This window comes from Procambarus clarkii, chromosome 50 (genome assembly GCF_040958095.1).
Source record: "Procambarus clarkii isolate CNS0578487 chromosome 50, FALCON_Pclarkii_2.0, whole genome shotgun sequence".
Classification (NCBI taxonomy): Eukaryota; Metazoa; Arthropoda; class Malacostraca; order Decapoda; family Cambaridae; genus Procambarus; species Procambarus clarkii.
Window position 1 is genome coordinate 2,876,633 of NC_091199.1, and position 23,129 is coordinate 2,899,761.

Consider the following 23,129-nt stretch of genomic DNA (forward strand, 5'->3'; position numbering starts at 1 on the left):
GAACTCATCATGGAACACTGGGAGATGATTAACATGGGAAATGACAGCTCGGGGAATACTTCACACACAAGCTGTAAATCAAGATATATTCAGTAGCAACATATTAGGCTGCTAAATATCTATTTTCATGCAATTAAAATGGAGAGTGGAAACAGATAATAACCTGTGTTTTGTTTTAGTCGCTCGGCGTGACGACAAGCTACCCGGCTATAACCTATCCAAAATGATGCATCAAAAGGGAATAAAGGTACTTAGCTAATTGGGCACTGTGTAAGTTGAGGCTTGCCGAAGCTCGCGTCCTAGGTTCTGGCGTTGTAATAACGAACACGTGGTGTCGAGCCTAGCCTAGATGTTGACGCGCTTCTCTGGCCGGTCACGTTGGGCTACACGGAACAAATTAACAGGTTCCGGGCTGAACGTCAAGTTAATTCTCGTTGACGGTTCACCACGATGTATCCTGTGACACTGACACCAGCTAAGTTGCTATATTCTGCAACAATTCTTCACACCTCACAGTGGCGACTTTCCTCCTCCCCGTTTTCGGTGGCGTCTTCTCGTGTAATGGCGTCTCCTCTGCCCCCCGCTCCGCGTCCCGCATTTGAAACACAAATTATTTACTACGAATAATATCATTTCTCGCAGTTGCGATTGAAATGCTTGGATAAGGACGGGTTTATTATTCAGAGGAGTTAAATATTATTATTTGCTCGTTTTACGATGGTAAACGAGCAATGGAGATGAATTAAACGTTCTCCATGGCTTTCAATTAGGGACAAAAAATGCTACAATCTTCAGTGTCCGGAATTCCATGTGAGAGATACAGAGCGTTATAGACGGGAAGATCAGTACGACACTACTGGAAATTTTTTAGAGGAAGGCAGAAACAGAGTAGTAAATATAAGAGAGAGGAACAGTCAGATGGAACCACTACAGGATTACAGAGGGGAACGGAGATACCCACAAGACTGGAATTCAAATTACCAACAAGCACACAGGTACTACACCAGACAACACCCGTCCTACTACCAAAACTGGACGAATCACTTCCAAAACGACACACCCTGGACGCAAACACAGTGGCCTCCTTACCAGAGCCTCAGATATTAACACCAAGTAAGGCTTCCAGCACTTCACTAACACGATAACATCATTTATATTTGCCAATATCCAGGGTATAAAAACACGCAAAACCAACAAAGTTCAATTTATAGATGGTCTCCTTCATGAGGCAAATGCAGTGTTTGCAGCCCTAACAGAAACTCACACAAAGGACTACCATGATGGTGAAATATGGATCTCAGAATACAATGTTTTCAGATGTGATAGGAAACACCGGCTTCAGGGTGGGGTCAGCCTCTACATCAAAGACACACTCATCTGTACTGAGCTGCTAAACACCTCAAATGATATGGTGGAAGTGCTGATAATCAAAATAGAGATTTTAAATGTAGTTATTGTCCTTGTATATAAGTCACCGGAGGCAAACCCTCAGCAGTTTAAAGACCAACTAATGAAAATAGAACACTGCTTGGAAAACCTCACAAATCCAGCTCCGAACATCATCCTGCTTGGGGACTTTAACCTACGGCACCTGAAATGGAAGCACCTGGCTAATACAGTAATATCAGAAAGAATACCAGGAAGTAGCCTAAATGAACAGGCACATGCAAATGACCTGCTACGGATGTGCGACAGGTTTGCCTTAAACCAGCAAATAGTAGAACCAACTAGGAAGGAGAACACGCTGGACCTCATTTTCACTAATAATGATGAATTGATCAGGAACATAATGATTACAAATACCTGTTACTCAGATCACAACTTAATTGAAGTTATGACAACCATGGGGAGTAGACCTTCAAAACCAGTCCAGATTCCCGGTGGAGGAGATTTCAGCAAATTCAACTTCAATAATAAACAGATAAACTGGGAGCAAATAAACCAGGACTTCACAGAAATAAACTGGGAAGAACAGCTAGAAAATGCAAACCTGAACCAGTGCCTGGAAAAAATAAGCTCAGTAGCACTAGAAATATGTTCAAACCGCATACCTCTAAGAAAAAAGAGGAAGAGATGCAGATTGGAACGGGAACGTCGTTCCCTATATAGGCGAAGAAAACGAATCGCGGAACAACTTGAGAGTCGCACCCTATCTCAAGAACGGCGAAGAAGGTTAGGTAGAGAAATAGAAACAATTGAACGGAAGCTACAAGAATCATACAAAACCCAGGAGAGGCAAAGAGAGTAAAAGGCCATCAGTGAAATAGAAAGAAATCCGAAATATTTTTTCTCCTATGCAAAATCAAGATCAAAAACCACATCTAGTATCGGGCCCCTGCGCAAGGAAGATGGAACTTTCACCGATGACAACAAAGAAATGAGCGAGCTACTGAGGACGCAGTACGACTCTGTTTTCAGCGAGCCATTAAACACACTAAAGATTGATAACCCAAATGAATTTTTCATGGATGCGATACCAACCTCAAAGCATATATCAGACGTCACCCTATCCCCACTGGATTTTGAAGAAGCCATAAACAGCATGCCTATGCACTCTGCACCAGGCCCGGATTCTTGGAACTCCATATTCATAAAGAACTGTAAAAAACCACTATCGCAGGCCCTCCACATTCTGTGGAGACAAAGCCTAGATACTGGCGTTATTCCTGATATACTAAAAACAGCAGAGATTGCACCACTTCATAAAGGAGGAAATAAGGCAGAGGCAAAAAATTACAGACCGATAGCGCTAACATCGCACATCATAAAAATTTTTGAGAGAGTGCTAAGAAGTAAAATCACAAAATACATGGAATCACAGCAACTCCATAACCCCGGACAACATGGTTTCAGAACAGGGCGCTCTTGCCTGTCGCAGTTGCTGGACCACTATGATATGGCATTAGATGCTATGGAAGACAAACATAACGCGGATGTAATTTACACAGATTTCGCAAAAGATTTTGATAAATGTGACCATGGTGTTATCGCACATAAAATGCGTTCAAAAGGAATTACCGGAAAAATAGGCAGATGGATCTACAATTTCCTGACCAACAGAACCCAATGTGTAATAGTCAACAAAATAAAATGCAGCCCATCAAGCGTGAAGAGCTCAGTCCCCCAGGGTACTCTGCTTGCTCCAGTACTTTTTCTCATCTTCATTTCGGACATAGACAAGAACACAACCTATAGTACTGTATCATCCTTTGCAGATGACACAAGGATCTTCATGAGAGTAGGCAACATAGAGGACACGGCGAACCTCCAGTCAGATGTAGATCAGGTCTTTCTATGGGCTACAGAAAATAATATGGTGTTTAACGAAGATAAGTTCCAGCTCATGCGCTATGGAAAAAATGAAAATATAAAAACGGAAACCACGTACAAAACTCAGGCAAATCATAACATAGAACGAAAAGGCAATGTAAAGGATCTGGGTGTACTCATGTCGGAAGACCTTACCTTTAAAGAACACAATAAAGTAGCCGTCACAATTGCAAGAAAAATGACAGGGTGGATAACAAGAACTTTTCACACTAGAGATGCTATACCGATGATGATACTTTTCAAAACGCTTGTGCTCTCTAGAGTAGAGTACTGCTGCACAATGACAGCACCTTTCAAAGCTGGAGAAATTACTGACCTGGAGAGCGTGCAGAGATCCTTTACTGCTAGAATCCACTCAGTAAAACATCTAAACTATTGGGACCGACTAAAGAGCCAAAAACTGTACTCCCTTGAGCGCAGGCGGGAGAGATACATAATAATTTACACGTGGAAAATATTAGAGGGGCTGGTCCCAAACCTGCACACAGAAATAACATCACATGAGACCAGAAGACATGGCAGGATGTGCAGAATACCCCCGTTGAAAAACAGAGGTGCAACTGGTACTCTGAGAGAGAACTCTATCAACATCAGAGGTCCGAGACTGTTCAACACGCTTCCACTACACATAAGGGGCATAACTGGCCGACCCCTCACAGTGTTCAAGAGAGAACTGGATAAGCACCTCCAAAGGATACCTGATCAACCAGGCTGTGACTCGTACGTCAAGCTGCGAGTTGCCGCGTCCAACAGCCTGGTTGATCAGTCCGGCAACCAGGAGGCCTGGTCGACGACCGGGCCGCGGGGACACTAAGCCCCGGAAGCACTTCAAGGTAACCTCAAGGTCAAGGTATGGCATTCACGCGTGACGTTAAATTTATTACCAGATAACAGTTGTAACTAGAAACGCTCTATTTGGCATTATTTGGGAGTCAGGTTATCTGAAAATTATTATCACACAGAACACCGTTGTTTTATAGAGAATCAAACTCAATTCTCTGACACACTGGACATAGATGTGTTTATTATAATGGAATCTGACGCAATACTGGCGTCTGGTGACGTAAGAATTCTAGCCTTATTGTACAGATGCAATTATTAGTACATGTGAACTCTACGGGTGGTTAATTTTAATTACTACAGTGATTAGTAGATTTAGTAATAATTAATAATAATACAACAGTGTTGTATTATGTTGGAAATTTCCAACATAACTCCGGGGGGAGATTTATCGGGTCGCAGTGTAATGTGGAGTACTGACACACCCATCCCGAAGTTAGTATTAATATTAGTATATTAGTATGTTAGTATGTTAGTACACACATAACGAATGTCCCGTATTTGTCAAGGACATACAAGAAACTTAAGTCTTGCAGATTTCATGTTAAATGGAACATGTTATTATGAATTACCTAAAGTCAATAACTAAGAAAGCTTACAATAAACTCTGTGACTGGTGTCGCAATGACATGTAATGTTTATGTTACTAAGTCTCAAAGTCTGTAAACTCTCAGATACTCTAAATAAATAATGTTATTTATAGCCTATACAACAATTAAGAATTAAATCATACAATTCAAATAATGGAGAATCTACTGTGATGAGAATGTTATGGGTCATTGTGACTTGTAACTGTTTTGTTACTTAACATCACACCACAGTATCATCAAGATTACTTAAATTGGATGAGAAGTTATTTGCTCTTAGTTAGAGTTATAATAGGCTTGTAATTTCCGTTTGCATTGTTGAACAACTGCTCTAGTGGAAACACGTATTAAATATTGAAACATTAAATGATTAAGTTATCGGTAATCAGGAACCCTCTAAAGCTTACAATAAACTCAACAACTAGGGTCGTAGTGGCATGTAATGGTGTATTACGTAGCTGCTGAATCGTAGGTAAACTCAGAAAAAAGTTCCTAAGAACTGATACCACTATTGTATAAGTTGTATTCTACATTATTATACAGTAAAGTATTATTGGGTCATTTAAGATCAAGGAAACTATGACACTACAGTAAGGTCACTGTCTAGGGTCGCTGTGACTTGTAACTATTGAGTTACTAGACAATAACATCACGCAGCATCATGATCACCACAAAATCAAATGAGGAAATTTAATTTAATGTGCACGGCCGTGCAGTAGTCATTCTGACTGATGGTACAACTAATTTGCTAACTAGCTAAGATAGTGGAAAATTAGAGAACTGAAAAGATTTGTTCATTAAAATCAAGGAAGATTCTGAGTCGACAGTGAGATTAGTAGCCTAGTCATTCTGACTTATGAGCTAATTAAATGGCAGCTCATAGGCTTGACACTGTAAACTTGTTAATACGAAATCAACCTTTGCATGAAATTGAGTTTATTAAATCAGTCTCTATAAGTATAGTCAACTGTAATTAATTGTGAGTACAGATTAGGCTTGTACTCAGTTGACGCTAACTAAAGTCCCTAAACCTACCTAAATAAATGGTTTAAATTTCTAACCTACCTAAGTAAGGGACTAAGCTAATTGTGAGCAAAAATGTACTCGAATTAACGTTGGGAGCTATATTGAGCTCGTGAACATGGTGAGCTATATTGAGCTCGTCAACAGTGTTGACAAGGTGAGCTGCAGTGAGCTCGTTAACAGGGTGAGTTATATTGAACTCGTCAACAGTGTTGACAGGGTGAGCTGCAGTGAGCTCGTTAACAGAGTTAACAGGGTGAGTTTTATTGAACTCGTCAACAGTGTTGACAGGGTGAGCTACAGTGAGCTCGTTAACAGAGTTAACAGGGTGAGCTACAGTGAGCTCGAACTAGCGAGGTAGAGTATTGCATCGTTCAATTATCATGGCGAGCAGTACTCGTGGCATGGGGAACATCAAAGCGTTCAATTATCATGGCGAGCAATATTAAGCTCGTATTCGCATGGGGAACAGTAAGCACTTAATTGTTACATTAATTCTAAGGTGAGCTATATTAAGCTCATGAAGCATGTTAATTAACAATGCTGATGTTTAACGATAATGCATTAAACAAAGGGAAACCTAAGATTGCTGGAAATTAAATTACTGCTACGATTAATCCTATTCAAGATCGTTTGTAACATTTTCCCAACCTAAACGTTTCACGGGTTATTAGTTCTCTGTAGATTCACTTACGTATTGGTAAGTTTGCAAGTTTGTTCGTGCTGCGTTTCTACACTAATTAAGCAGAAACGAAAGAAAAACAACTCAAACAAAATTGATGCAAGTATTTATCACTAACTCTTAGTGCAGAAAACATTGTATTAAGAAGGTTTTCTCGGTAAACCTCAAGCGCAAGTATTGTGGACCAGTGGTCCTAGTGAATTTATAATTACAGAAGTTGCTTGATGACTTCATAGTATTACTAAATTCAGGAGATGCCAGTGGCATTGAGGGCTAGATTCTCTAGCCTAATATTATTAATTACCTAGGGAGTGCTAGATTCTCTAGTCTAATATTATTAATTACCTAGGGAGACTGAGTGTGGTCAATTACTACTTGTCGAGAATAATTCTAGGTCTGCAGTGGATTCAATGGCTTGGTCGCTGTGACTTGTACTTGTTTGAGTACGGACCACTGGTTTTCCACTGAGAGCTATGAAACATCTCGGCGAATACTAATTGCACTACATTCAATCTGAGTTTATTACTCAGCTGTGTTTCTCCTTTTAGCTTGCTGCTGGAGAATTGATTTACTGCTGACTAATTTATTATTGTTGGCAGGCTTAGGCTTGTTCACATTCAGAACTTTACCTGTAAGTAAGTAGCCACCTGCAGATTGGAGCATATTCATTCCCAATCGTTTAACATGTCCAGTTATGAACTGGTAATAGTAGTCGGCTCCTACTAGTACATCTACATTGTTAAGGTGGTCAGACGTTAACTTGTTGTCAGCCAAATTAATTTCACGTTCCTGCAAGAAGTGGGCTGTGTACCCCAGACCTTTAATATTTAAGTCTAAAGGTATTTGATCTACAACAATGGCTTGGACAGTCTTGGCATGACTACCTAGTCGTACAAGCGGTTGAACTACTGAGTATTCATGGGTTCCTCGATTTATCATGAACCCTGACAAGTTTAATTTTACCTGTCTGATTGGTTGTAAATTAAGTGCCTCTGCTGCTTTCTGAGTAATGAAAGTTCTCTGGGAACCTTGATCAAATAGTCCACGAGTGGTGATCTTGGCTCCTCTGTTCTTTACTTGAAGTTGGGCAGTAGGCAAGGCAGCATCCACTTGAGATGCCTGTGAAATTACGCTGTACACATCTCGCACCTTGCAGCACTGTACTGGTGTAGATTCTCTACCTCCTATTCTAGGATTGACATAATTTGTCCTAACTAATTTGCACAGTGCAGCATGATGCTTGCCCCTTCTACACCTATGACAGGTGTTCAGTGGGGTTTCACAGCTATTAACATTATGTGATTTGAGACACCTAGTACATTTGTGTAACTGTTTGAGTCGTCTGACTCTTGTGTCTCTATTAGGGTAATTAGTACATTTGTACAGAGAATGTTTTTGATTGCAAAACAAGCACATTCCCCATCCTACAGCTCGTTTAGGAGTTACCGGTTTAGGTAAAACAGTACCTGCAGGTTGTGATGGTTTTGCTGCTTGCCTTTGCTTGTTATTTATTCTCTTGTGAGTACTTGGTGTACTCTGGGGAGCCATTACTAGGCTCTTGGGAGTGCTCTTTGGACTATTAGGTCTCTTAGGAGCACCTGTGGAGTTATTAGGAGTGCTCTTTGGACTATTAGATCTCTTAGGAGCACCTGTGGGGCTCTTAGGCCTTACTGATGAATCAGTGTTGGACTCATTGTTATTACATTGATTATTAGCACCCTTGTTACCTAGTGACAGTGTCACTTTAGGAGTTTCAGGTAAGGAAACTGATGTGGGTACAGTTTTGGTGCATTCAGATGAAGCATTAAGTACCTGGTTTGCTGTATGATCGCTCATATTGCGCAAACCTGTAAAGATATCCTGCATTGACAGGGTATTACCATTCTGGTATACATATAATTTATTAAGTGTGTCACCAGACAATTTTCTTTGGATGACAATTTTTGCCATCCACTCAGCAATTGGGTGATCCATCCCCTCTACACTGAAGGAATTTAACAGTGACTCAAGCTGGAAACTAAAGGCTTGTAAAGAGTCAACTGATTGTTCTGGTGAAGATAAATCTAGTAATTGGTGTACAAGGTTAATAATAGTCTTCTCATTGTTAACACTTACTTTAGAAGGCTCTTGTGAGCAATTGTGACCATTACTTGTGTTGCTTAAGGCTTCTTGCTTAGCCTCAGCTTTAATTACAGCTTCAGCTGCTGCTGCAGCATTAGCTTTATCATTTTCTGGTTCAGATTCACTGATTATTGCAGCTTCACTTGTTTCATCTGCAGCTTCACTTGTTTCTCTGGGTTCTTGTGATAAGCTAGTTAATTCAATAGCCTCATGTATTGAACTTATAGAATCCAGGGAACATTGAGAAGAGCTGTCTGAAAATTGATCAGACTCTGTAAACAAATCAACACGTGAAGTTGTATTAGATGAGAGGTTAGAAAATGAAGGTTGAACTTCAGTTGTTGATCCTGTATAGTGATCAGTATTGATTAGAGGATTCTCCTCATCTTGAAGTAGCTCATGTATTTCATCTGAGCTGGGTACTTGCCCGAGTGTAGGTCTATTAATGATCTGTTGTATCCACTCGGGAATATCTTGCCTCGCAAGCACCCTTTCATATTGGTCTAACCTGTTTTGAACGCTACGTTCATAGATGTCAAGATCAGATTCTGTCAGACTTAATTTGTCTGAGTCAGTAGGACCAACCTGGAGTAAGTTCCTAAGAGATTCGATTACAGGCTTTATATAGTCATAATTTCGGTTAACGTTCCTTATGGAACTTACTAGTCTGTAGACGTCACCTGGGCTAGTTTCTATACAGTTGTCACATTTGATAAGGAGTTCTCCTAGGCGAACTTGAAGAATTCTCAAGAATCTTGCATTCCTTTCTAGAGGATTCATTCTTGTGGTAAATTGAGCCTGATAGGGCTTATATAGCTACTTGTACAGCTATGGGGTCTGCTCCTTGATGTAGAGCAGGTATAATTATTGACAGCCTGATATTTTCTTGAGGCTGGTTGTAATTTACCTCATTTAGAGGTTAGCTATCTACCTAATAATAAGTAACTAAGATTTGAGTGGTACCTTGGTCTCACTACAGGTGTTCCTCAGCTTAGCTCTTCAAAATCAGCCTTGGATGGGTAGTGAACTTACAGTAACACTCAAAGATGTACATAGAAATATGCAATAAAATATAATTACACAATAAATGGTTAATCCCACCCTTGATAGGGTCAGCACAAAATGAATAATATATATGCCACTAACTAGCTCAAGCCTAGTCGTGAGAGTCTCTACTTCAGAAACTACAAATTTATTTAGTCTATGCTTGTGCCAAATTCAGCACAATCACAGCCTAAATTGCTACCTAATAAAGGTTGGCAAAGATTATATTGTGGTGCAGTAATGTGCAAATAATTGTGCTGTATTTTTGGGTTTTGGATTTTATAGTTTATATATATACACTAGTAGAATTATGTGTATAAGAAATTAAATGAACACAAAAGAATTAATTGTGTTTGGCAAGTATTCTACTGCCGTAAATAATATCTAACTCCTGAATGTACTCCTAATTGTGGAATAAAATGTTATCAGGGTTGGTAATGATTAATTAGTATGGGATCAGCAATTTATATTAGTATACTGGATCCTAAAATGTTAATGATCCACTGACTTGAGTGAATCAGTAATTATAACATGGATTCAGGCTATTATGGACAGTCTGCTGACAGTCATATATTGAAATATTTGTATAGCCCAAATAGTTAATACATAATTGGTGTTAGTGATTAATATACAAGTTAAGAGCTGTTGCTCCTGGTGACCTAAAGATTCTTACTTCAGTATGAAGTGTAGGCCTAAGTGTTGTGGGCAATTAACTGTGTCCCACGAGTGCTACCTTATACATGAGGTGTAAGTAGCAATGAATTGGTGTGACTTAGACTAACCTATGTTACGCTGTTGGTAGACACAATTAATTAAATGGTTAGTCTAGATTACATCACACAGGGATTAGTTATTACTAATTAGTGTTTATAATTATAATTTATGTTTATCCGGTTCGATCAGGACCATAATGTGGGACATTTGGGGCTTGACTATTTATTTAAATATTAATGTAATGAAAATCAATTACGAAGGACCACCCGCTTTTATAGTAAAGAGGGAAACTAATAAAATGTGATCATTAGAAAATTCCTAGATGAAGCAGTAACTATGGATAAATACTAGAGAATATAATCACTTATATAATTAATGGGCTGTATATAATTTAACTGAATCAAAGCCTCAAACACCTACATTGGGGGGGTATTACTAGAACTTCATATATGTCTAGGAACTAGTGTGGTTCGTGCACCAGTTCATTATGCAATAATCTAATCCCAAGACCAATTATAGAATCATTGAATTTGTCACCAATAAGAACATAGATTATGAACATCAGAAATTAATGATTATAATAAACACGTGTTAATCCAGAAAACAGTGATCCGTAGTAATAATACACTACAGATAATGTAATTAATGGAATACGGAAAAGGGTCTTAGCTTGAAGACGTTTTCCAAGACATCGGTCATGAATCATCCTCGGAATCTCCTGAACTCATCATGGAACACTGGGAGATGATTAACATGGGAAATGACAGCTCGGGGAATTCTTCACACACAAGCTGTAAATCAAGATATATTCAGTAGCAACATATTAGGCTGCTAAATATCTATGTTCATGCAATTAAAATGGAGAGTGGAAACAGATAATAACCTGTGTTTTGTTTTAGTCGCTCGGCGTGACGACAAGCTACCCGGCTATAACCTATCCATAATGATGCATCAAAAGGGAATAAAGGTACTTAGCTAATTGGGCACTGTGTAAGTTGAGGCTTGCCGAAGCTCGCGTCCTAGGTTCTGGCGTCGTAATAACGAACACGTGGTGTCGAGCCTAGCCTAGATGTTGACGCGCTTCTCTGGCCGGTCACGTTGGGCTACACGGAACAAATTAACAGGTTCCGGGCTGAACGTCAAGTTAATTCTCGTTGACGGTTCACCACGATGTATCCTGTGACACTGACACCAGCTAAGTTGCTATATTCTGCAACAATTCTTCACACCTCACAGTGGCGACTTTCCTCCTCCCCGTTTTCGGTGGCGTCTTCTCGTGTAATGGCGTCTCCTCTGCCCCCCGCTCCGCGTCCCGCATTTGATACACAAATTATTTACTACGAATAATATCATTTCTCGCAGTTGCGATTGAAATGCTTGGATAAGGACGGGTTTATTATTCAGAGGAGTTAAATATTATTATTTGCTCGTTTTACGATGGTAAACGAGCAATGGAGATGAATTAAAGTCTCTCCATGGCATTCACACGTGACGTCAAATTTATTACCAGATAACAGTTGTAACTAGAAACGCTCTATTTGGCATTATTTGGGAGTCAGGTTATCTGTAAATAATTATCACACAGAACACCGTTGTTTTATAGAGAATCAAACTCAATTCTCTGACACACTGGATATAGATGTGCTTATTATAATGGAATCTGCCGCAATACTGGCGTCTGGTGACGTAAGAATTCTAGCCTTATTGTACAGATCCAATTATTAGTACATGTGAACTCTACGGTTGGTTAATTTTAATTACTACAGTGATTAGTAGATTTAGTAATAATTAATAATAATAAAACAGTGTTGTATTATGTTGGAAATTTCCAACAAAACTTACATCGCATCAGGCTTGGATACCCATGTGCATGGGAAATAGATTTACAGGTTCCAGAAGATGAGAGGAAATGCCCAACAGACCACTGGAACACTATCTAACACAGTGCACAGTTACAAATCCAATAAGATTTCATCTTAGATTCAACAGAGCAAAAGTTATTAAACACATTGGGCAAAATCTTACTGAAGATTTTGTAAAAAATTCGATACGAGTCATAAATTCTCACACTCCGCCTAAGTAAAACAGAAACAAGCAACACTTAGTGGGGCCCATGCAGGAATTTCCCTTAAAAAAAACTGCTCTTGTCCCAGAATCCTCGTCACATTAGAAGGAACTACTACGTAGTTTCTTTCTTTGTGAAATAGCTTGGAGCAAGACTCCGATATACAATACTCTCAACAGTAAGTAATGCTCTTGATGAAGAGTGGAGGTTTGAATTGGTGGGGTAGGGGGAAGAGGGGGGGTTAGACCAGCCTCTCCCTCTGGCGACCTGACCTAAGGTTGGTGTTTCCGGCTCACCAAAGTCAGCCACTCTTTCTATATATACATTTTTTGACAGATGACATACCTGACTATATCAATCTTTACTCCTTCCTTTAGCATACAGCCAAGGAGTATAGAGAATTTATTCTTTTAAAAGAGCAACCATCTGAGGTAACTTTACATACAAAATTATACGTGACAACATTTTTAATTTCTACCCTTGCACTGATTTTTAATGTCAAGGCCCGGTCAGCAGCTCACTCCCGCAGTAAGTAACATGCGAGCGTGTTATACAATCCAATTTATTAAGAATACAATATTATAAACAATTAGGCTGGGACAACCCCCTCGCTCAAACTCTTAAGAAACAATTGTGAGAATACAAATTAACATGTTGTTCCTTATCCAAATCCTTTAATTTATATAAAAATTAAATCAATGAATAAAAAAATAAAAATCAACCCTATCTAAACAATTTACAATCTGCAGATTGTATAATATTAACCAGCATCAAAAAAGCTGAATCCACTCATTTGAATCCTGACTGTGAGGTTGACATACCAGCAATCTTTTCAATGTTTAAACAACAAAACATCCTTTTCCCTGATTTGATATAACTAGATTCAATATCCCTACCCCCTCTCTAAAATCTAGCTAAAACATCATTAGATCTTCGACCATCCATGTGTTCCCCTCTCGCTAACAATGACCGCTAAGCAAGAAGATGACAACAATTACCATATCTAGAACCACTTGTTCCAGGCACAGTGCAATAACTTTCACACTATAGAGTTTTAACTAGAAAACAGTTCTATGTGGAAAATTGTCTATATTTTCACTCTTCCAGAATTTTACTACTATATATCTAGTTTTCACCATTTATTAAAGTTTTCCAGAATTATGTTCCTAGGTATTCAGAGATCTTTAATTTACAAAACTTGATTAAGGGGGCATATCAAAAAATATCGTTATAAATTAAAATTGTTCAATTTGCTTATAAATTTTTTTATGAAATGGTTATAGAAAGGGCTGCAACTGGTCCAAGTTTCACCATCACACCCTAAACAGAAAAGGAGAAAAAAAATACACAACGTATTATGCAACGAATGTTCAACATTCTCAAATAATCTCAGGGAACACATGTGTCAACTAAAATGTCTACTATGTGCTGTAGAAGCACAAACTCTTGTAATAATTGTAATATGTATGTTCAATATATTTATATTTAAATTTTTTTTTTCTTTTTCTTTTTTTTTCTTTTTTTTTTGGCCAATTTTTTTTTCTCGTTTGTTATCAAGGGATTTGCATGAAACTTGTACACCTTGCTCAATGGATGCCTATCTGCAAGGGTGCCAATTATGAACGAAATCTGTTGAAGTCAAGCTCAGCTACAGGTGGCCGAACTTGGATCTTTATTTTACTCTGGAAAGTAATTTACACCTTCAAATTACTTCAGAGCTTTCATTTATTAATCAATTTACATGCAAATTACACCTTATATGTAGCGTTTCTGCTTCTACAGACTCTAGTAGACATTTTAGTCCAAAGTCTATTTGTTGATTTTATAAAAATTTATAAATATCATATATTGCATATTTTTTTAGTAGGGTAACTTTGAAAAATTATATTATTGCACTAAACACTTTTTTGATAAAACTGATCACTAGAATCCTTTATTATGTGCTTAATTTAATATCTGAGTGTTATAGAAATGATTTTAGTTGACACATGTGTTCCCTGAAACTATTTGAAAATTCGTTGCATAATTCGTTGTTTATTTTTTTTCTCCTTTTCTGTTTAGGGTGTGATGATGAAACTTGGACCAGCTGCAGCCCTTTCTATAACCATTTCATAAAACAGTTTATAAGCAAATTGAACCACTTTTAATTTTACATCGATATGCCCTCTTAAAATTGATTGAATACAAAAATAGAGCAATCACTACTACTACTGCCTCTCCCTCCCCTCCTCCACCTCCACCACTACTACTGCCTCTACCTCCCCTCCTCCTCCTCCTCCTCCACTACTACTGCCTCTCCTTCCCCTCCTCCTCCTCCACCACTACCTCTGCCTCTACCTCCCCTCCTCTCCTCCTCTCCCTCCACCACTACTACTGACTCTCCCTCCCCTCCTCCTCCTCCATCACTACTACTGCCTCTCCCTCCCCTCCTCCTCCTCCACCACCACTACTTCTGCCTCTACCTCCCCTCCTCCTCCTCCACCACTACTACTGCCTCTCCCTCCTCCTCCACTACTACTGCCTCTCCCTCCCCTCCTCCTCCTCCACCACTACTACTGCCTCTTCCTCCCCTCCTCCTCCTCCACCACTACTACTACTGCCTCTCCCTCCCCTCCTCCTCCTCCACCACTACTACTACTGCCTCTCCCTCCCCTCCTCCTCCTCCACCACTACTACTGCCTCTCCCTCCCCTCCTCCACCACTACTACTGCCTCTCCCTCCCCTACTCCACCTCCACCACTACTACTGCCTCTCCCTCCCCTCCTCCTCCTCCACCACTACTACTACTGCCTCTCCCTCCCCTCCTCCTCCTCCACCACTACTACTGCCTCTCCCTCCCCTCCTCCACCACTACTACTGCCTCTCCCTCCCCTCCTCCTCTTCCACCACTACTACTGCCTCTCCCTCCCCTCCTCCTCCTCCACCACTACTACTGCTGCCTCTCCTTCCCCTCCTCCTCCTCCTCCACCACTACTACTGCCTCTCCCTCCCCTCCTCCACCACTACTACTGCCTCTCCCTCCCCTCCTCCTCCTCCACCACTACTACTACTGCCTCTCCCTCCCCTCCTCCACCACTACTACTGCCTCTCCCTCCCCTCCTCCACCTCCACCACTACTACTGCCTCTCCCTCCCCTCCTCCTCCTCCTCCACCACTACTACTGCCTCTCCTTCCCCTCCTCCTCCTCCTCCACCACTACTACTGCCTCTCCCTCCCCTCCTCCACCTCCACCACTACTACTGCATCTCCCTCCCCTCCTCCTCCTCCTCCACCACTACTACTGCCTCTCCCTCCCCTCCTCCTCCTCCACCACTACTACTGCCTCTCCCTCCCCTCCTCCTCCACCACTACTACTGCCTCTCCCTCCCCTCCTCCTCCACCACTACTACTGCCTCTCCCTCCCCTCCTCCACCTCCACCACTACTACTGCCTCTCCCTCCCCTCCTCCTCCTCCACCACTACTTCTGCCTCTCCCTCCCCTCCTCCACCTCTAATTATTTTTAAAAATTAAATGTTTCCATCAACTTCCAGGAGCAACTTTCCAGGAGCCGGTCGGCCGAGCGGACAGCACACTGGACTTGTGATCCTGTGGTCCTGGGTTCGATCCCAGGCGCCGGCTAGAAACAATGGGCAGAGTTTCTTTCACCCTATGCCCCTGTTACCTAGCAGTAAAATAGGTACCTGGGTGTTAGTCAGCTGTCACGGGCTGCTTCCTGGGGGTGTAGGCCTGGTCGAGGACCGGGCTGCGGGGACACTGAAGCCCCGAAATAATCTCAACATAGCACTCAAGATAACTTTCATGCAACTATGACACAATATTTAAAATTTTGTATTTTACTGATAAAATACAACAATTTCATTTAGTTAAATTTCATTTAATATTCATACCTGAAAACATAATTTTGTTAATACAGAAAAAAAGACTAATAGTGATGTGAAAAGAAAATCTTAGCTAAATCATGAAAGGTAATAATAGGATCTTCTAATAATACAATGTTTTTTTTAATGTTTAACATATCAGTCAAGCAACATTTACAATTTATATAAAGTATTTTAAAGAATTATTCATAAATTGAATATTTAAACATGATATTAATGTTATTAGGACACATAAGGGGACAAATTGTATTTAAGGAGGAAATTTTAGCAAAATCATGAAGACAAATTAAATCCAATCGTCAAGTAACTAAATGCCTTAAGAATGTTACATACAGCCATTAAATAACATTCACAGTTCATTAGTGAATTTTACTGAAAGAACATAAATTTGTTATTTATATATGTTAAATGTGTTTGTAATACATCAAAAATAAAATAGTTTTAGTAAAACAGCATGTTATAAAACTTATATATGTTATTTTTTTATCATTTTTTAAATAAATGTTGCTCAAATACATTCTGCAGCATTTTTACAAATTGCAATCCCCATAACCCTTTGGCAACGTTTGTGGAGATTGCAACAACGTTTTGTATGTGGTGGACTTTAACCCCATTACTAACAACACTAAGTGATATTATTGGGACAGATATTTCATCAAATCACTTCATCATGCTGGAACTACGTGAGTAACATTTGTGCGGCAAGCTTGAATGGTCCCTCAAGTTAATATGCAACAGTAAATTTTGGGACCATTTGGGGAAAACTTGGAAATTATTATGAACATATTGAAGCATATCTTTTTCTTTATGGAGCTAAATAAACCGGAATCCTCTTGTACTGCCTGTGTTGTGTTTTGGCAACTACACTCTTATGTTTGCCATAAATGTAGAGCTGAGTACGTCTGGCTGACTTGTGTTCACTGTACAGCATTAGCGAAGTTGGTTAGACCGATTCTGCACATTGTCCCATCTGTTGCATTGTTTTTCAAATCTCTATAATATCATTTTCGTTGTCAATTGAATAATTTAATTTTCTTGCAACTTTTTCTTGCAAACCGTTGCAAATTACCCTACATCATCCTGTCTCACGTACTTACCCCAACAGCTTCCTGTCTCACGTACTTCCTCCCAACCGCTTAATGTCTCACGTACTTCCTCCCAACAGCTTCCTGTCTCACGTAGTTCCCCCCAAAGCTTCATGTCTCACGTACTTCCCCCCAACAGCTTCGTGTCTCACGTACTTCTCCTCAACAGCATGGTGTCACCTCGGGCTGTGGACGGCAACAACACGACGCAGTACCACTCACTGGGCACCTCCCCGTCACTCTCCTGGTGGAGGGTCGACCTGGGAGCCTTCTTCACCATCACCTCCGTCGACATCCTCCCAACCATCAACGTTGCTTCTCGGTTTAGGAAAGTGGAGGTGCAGTGAAAAATTTATGGAATTATTTATTACCAATATTCTTGTATGTATATGTATTGTGCAAACAATTTTGTCATAGACATTTTTTCTCAGCAAGTGCAAAATTGCCCTATTATAGTCGGGTGTGCTGGTGTTTTTACAGGTCAACTCACATGAGATAGGGGAGGGGTTCTGAGAGGTGTGAACAACAGAGGGGCCCTCTGTTGTTTATAATATATATATAAATGATTTAAATTCAGGTCTGAGTAGCAACATTTGCAAATTTGCCGATGATACACAAATCTGTAGGAAAATTAACACGGAAGGAGACTCACTATCACTTCAAGTTGATCTAAAAAGGGTTTTGAAATGGTCAAAAGATTGGCAGATGCAGTTTAATGCTGATAAATGTAAAGTGTTGAGGCTGGGTAATGATAATGGGGTTACGGGATGCGAGCTGGATGGTGTTGGGGTTGCGGGGTCGGATTGCGAGAGGGATCTGGGAGTTGTGATTGGTAAAAATTTGGGACCAAGGGATCAATGCATGAATGTTCGTAGTATGGCAGATAAGACGCTGGGATTTGGTGGTCGAAGCGTTGGTAACGGGACACCTGGTGTTGTTCTTCTGTCACTGGAACGTGTCCAGCATAGGATGACAAAGTTAATTCCCCAAATTAGAAATCTTTCATATGAAGAAAGATTTACAAAGCTTAAATTGCATTCACCGGAAAGGCGAAGAGTTAGGGGTGACATGATAGTGTTCACAAGTGGATGAATGGACATAACAAAGGGGATATTAATAGGGTATTAAAAGTATCAACACAAGACAGAACACGAAACAATGGGTATAAATTGAATAAGTTTAGATTTAGGAAAGACTTAGGTAAATACTGGGTCGGCAACAGAGTTGTAGATTTGTGGAACCAATTACCACGAAACATGGTGGAGGTGGGGTCCCTCGATTGTTTCAAGCGTGGGTTGGACATGTATATGAGTGGGATTGGGTGGTTATAAATAGGAGCTGCCTAGTTTGGGCCAAAAGGCCTTCTGCAGTTACATTTGTTCTTTTATTCTTATGTTCTCTCTGTTTCCTTTGGAATAGCCATGCCCTAATCCAGCTTAATATAGCATCCCCAATACCATGCCCCTCTATCTTTTTAATCAGTCTTTCATGTGGCACTTTATCAAAAGCTGTGCTAAAGTCAAGGTACACAACATCACAATCCTTACCACTATCAACTGCCTCAACTATGCTGGAATAAAAAGTTAGCAAATTTGTTAAACATGAACGGCCATTTGTAAAACCATGTTGCGACTCATTTATTAATTTATGTTTTTCAAGATGAAGTCGAATTGTATTTGCAGTTATCGATTCAACTAACTTTCCCACAATAGACGTTAGGCTAATTGGCCGATAGTTTGACGCAAGTGATCTTTCTCCTTTCTTAAAAATTGCTATCACATTAGCAACCTTCCACTACTCTGGCCCTCTGCCTGACTCTATTGATTTATTAAATATGGTAGACAGTTGCTTGCAAGGCTCCTCTTTGCATTCTTTAAGCACCATGGCAAACACTTCATCCGGCCCTGGGGATTTGTTTATTTTTAGTTTTACTATTTGTTTAATTACATTCACCCTGGTAACTGGTAAACTAGTCAACCTGTTCTCGTCCCCACCCACATAGACTTGTTCGGCTGAAGGCATATTGTTAAGTGCCTCTTTAGTAAATACAAATATAAAATATTTATTAAAAATACTACTCCTCTCCTCGTCATTATCCGTTATATGACCTGTCTCAGTTTTTAAAGGAATTATCCTTTCCCTAGTCTTTGTTCGATATAACTGAACAAACCCATTAGGGTTTGTCTTTGCTGGCCCTGCAATGCGAACATCATAGTTTCTTTTTGCCTTCCTTATCTCTTTTTTAACATTTCTAAACAGGTGGACGAATTCTTGCTCTAAACTGACATTTCCTATTCTTTATCCTTTTTTTCCAATCTCTCTTTCTATTTATAAGGTTCTTCAGATCCTTTGTTATCCATTTCGGGTCATTATTATTCAATCTATTAAATTTGTATGGTATATTACGTCCCTGTGCTTTGCTTAGAATATTTTTTAAATAAGTCATATTTTGAAACCACATCCAGATCTCTTTTTACATCACCAGTCGCTGGGTTCACATCTCACTCCAAGACCGGCCCACTCCCCATGCCCAGAACTTTCCAATCTATTTTACCCCAAAAAATTCTTACTCCATTAAAATCAGCTTTTCGAAAATATGTCACTTTAAGAGAATTATCTTCTATAAATCTATTCCATTCTATGCTAAATCTGATTTCTTTTTGTTCACTGTTCCCTAGCTCACTTCCTATTTCGATGTCATTAACTTGCGTTTCCCTGTTAGTTAAAACTAAGTCTAAAATATAATTTCCACGTGTTGGTTCCTTAATGTGTTACTTAAGGAAGTAAGAACATAAGAACATAAGAACAAAGGTAACTGCAGAAGGCCTATTGGCCCATACGAGGCAGCTCCTATTCTATAACCACCCAATCCCACTCATATACTTGTCCAACCCGTGCTTGAAACAATCGAGGGACCCCACCTCCACAATGTTACGCGGCAATTGGTTCCACAAATCAACAACCCTGTTACTGAACCAGTATTTACCCAAGTCTTTCCTAAATCTAAACTTATCCAATTTATATCCATTGTTTCGTGTTCTGTCCTGTGTTGATACTTTTAATACCCTATTAATATCCCCCCGGTTATGTCCATTCATCCACTTGTAAACCTCTATCATGTCACCCCTAACTCTTCGCCTTTCCAGTGAATGCAACTTAAGCTTTGTTAATCTTTCTTCATATGAAAGATTTCTAATTTGGGGAATTAACTTAGTCATCCTACGCTGGACACGTTCAAGTGAATTTATATCCATTCTATAATATGGCGACCAAAACTGAACTGCATAATCTAAATGGGGCCTAACTAGAGCAAGATATAGCTTGAGAACCACACCAGGTGTCTTGTTACTAACGCTGCGATTAATAAATCCAAGTGTCCGATTTGCCTTATTATGAACATTTATGCATTGATCCTTTTGTTTTAAATTCTTACTAATCATAACTCCCAGATCCCTTTCGCAATCCGACTTCGCAATCACAACACCATCTAGCTCGTATCTTGTAACTCTATCATCATTACCTAACCTCAGAACTTTACATTTATCAGCATTAAACTGCATCTGCCAATCCTTTGACCATTTCAAAACCCTATCTAGATCAACTTGAAGTGATAGTGAGTCCTCCTCCGAATTAATTTCCCTACCGATTTTCGTATCATCGGCAAATTTGCAAATGTTGCTACTCAAACCTGAATCTAAATCATTTATATATATTATAAACAACAGAGGTCCCAGGACAGCAATATCATAGCAATATGGTAATGACATATATGACAATATATATGACAGCAATATCATAGCCAGGACATCATAGCAATATGGAAGTTGTAGTGAAGGACCTGGTGACTCTAGTGGGAGCCCTGAGGACAGAGTTGGACTCTCTGCGGGAGGAGGTGCGTCAGCTTAAAAAACAACGAGAAGTAACGAAGGAGGAGACCAGCAGTAAAGGGACCTCGTCTTGGAGAGTTGCGAAAGACAGGGGCCTTAAGAAGACTTTGATAAAGCCGCCTTCAAACGCCATAGCTACTTCAAATTCATTTGACGTTTTGGAGGACGAGTGCTGTGGAGAGACTGTGGATCGCGCAAAAGGGAAAGCAACGAAGAGAAAGGAAGCGCAGGCCCCTCAGAAAGTAAAGGAAGTACCTAAGCAAACATTAGTTGTGGGAGATTCCCAGATAAGGTATTTGGATAGAACGTTTTGTGCTAGAGATAGGGGGAACAGGTTAAGGGTTTGCTATCCCGGAGCTGGCATTGGTGATATTATAAACAACATGAATGATATTATGGCTGGTAATGGAAACAATCCCATTATTTGCATTAGCGTGGGAGGAAATGATGTTGGTCGAGTCAGGAGTGAGGAACTGATTCAGAGGTATAAAACAGCCATAGAGTTAGTTAGGAGCAAGGGAGGAATCCCGATCATATGTGGCATTCTTCCAAGAAAGGGAGTGGGAAATGAATGGATATCGAGGGCACTTGGTGTCAATTGCCGGCTGGAAAGATATTGCAAATCAAATGCAATATCTTTCATAGACAACTGGGAACACTTCTATGGAAGAAATGAAATGTATGCTCGTGATGGGGTGCATCTATCGAGAGCTGGGGTTGTTGCTGTTGCGAACTCGCTAGAAGAAGTGGTTAGAGGTGTTTGTTTGGGTTTAAACTGTTAGTAGATAGAGGTATGGGAATTGATTTGGAGGAAGGAGGTAATAAAAGTATGTGTTTGTGGGAGAAAGGAATTGGCAAAACGATCAGGGAAAGAGAAGGTCCGCAAAATAACAATTCACTTAGGGTATATTACACTAACAGTAGAAGTCTAAGAAATAAAATTAACGAATTAAATGCTCTTGTCTGCACAGAAAAAATAGATATTATTGCACTTACCGAAACGTGGATGAATGTAGAAAATAGAGAACTATTAGCTGAATATCAAATATATGGATTTAAACTATTTCACACAGATAGATATATTAGACGAGGAGGTGGAGTAGCCATATATGTTAGGGACAACTTGAAATGTAGTCTCAAAGAGGGAATCAAAACAGAGCCACACACAGAAACTATTTGGATTGAATTAAACGAAAAAGCTAATAATATTATAATAGGAGTAATATATAGGCCACCAAATTTAGACAGAATGGAAGCAAAGCATCTATGGGATGAAATATCTAGAGCATCTAGATCTAACAGTATTTATGTCATGGGTGACTTTAATTTTAGCGGAATAAACTGGTTGAACAAAACAGGGAATAGTGAAGCAGAAGATTTTCTAGAATTAATTGACGATTGCTTTCTTACGCAACACATTAAGGAACCAACACGGGAAAATAATATTTTAGATTTAGTGTTAACTAACAGGGAAACGCAAATTAATGACATCGAAATAGGGAGTGAGCTAGGGAGCAGTGATCACAAAGAAATCAGATTTAGCATAGAATGGAATAGACCAGTAGGAGAAAATTCTGTTAAAGTGCCAGATTTTCGAAAAGCTGATTTTAATAGCCTAAGAAATTTTTTGGGTCAAATTGATTGGAAAGGCTTGGGTATGGGGTGTGGGCCGGTCTTGGAGCGAGACATGAACCCAGCGATAGGTGACTTAAATGGGGATTTCGATGTGGATTCAATATATAACTTATTTAAGAATATTCTAAACAAAGCACAGGAACGTAGTATACCATACAAATTGAATAGATCGTATACTAATGACCCAAAGTGGATAACAAAGAATTTGAAGAACCTTATAGGTAAAAAGAGAGCTTG

The 23,129-nt window shown here is 39.7% G+C and overlaps 1 protein-coding gene across 2 annotated transcripts in view; it reads left to right on the forward strand.

Annotated features, from left to right (window-relative positions):
- The window catches only part of LOC123772790 (uncharacterized), a 106,127-nt gene that overhangs the window by 59,083 nt on the left and 23,915 nt on the right, over positions 1-23,129 (forward strand). For both annotated transcript variants that reach the window (XM_069303315.1, XM_069303316.1), the window contains exon 4: positions 17,540-17,708. In XM_069303315.1, the coding sequence (XP_069159416.1) occupies positions 17,540-17,708 (169 nt within the window). The remainder of the gene's footprint in view (positions 1-17,539; positions 17,709-23,129) is intronic.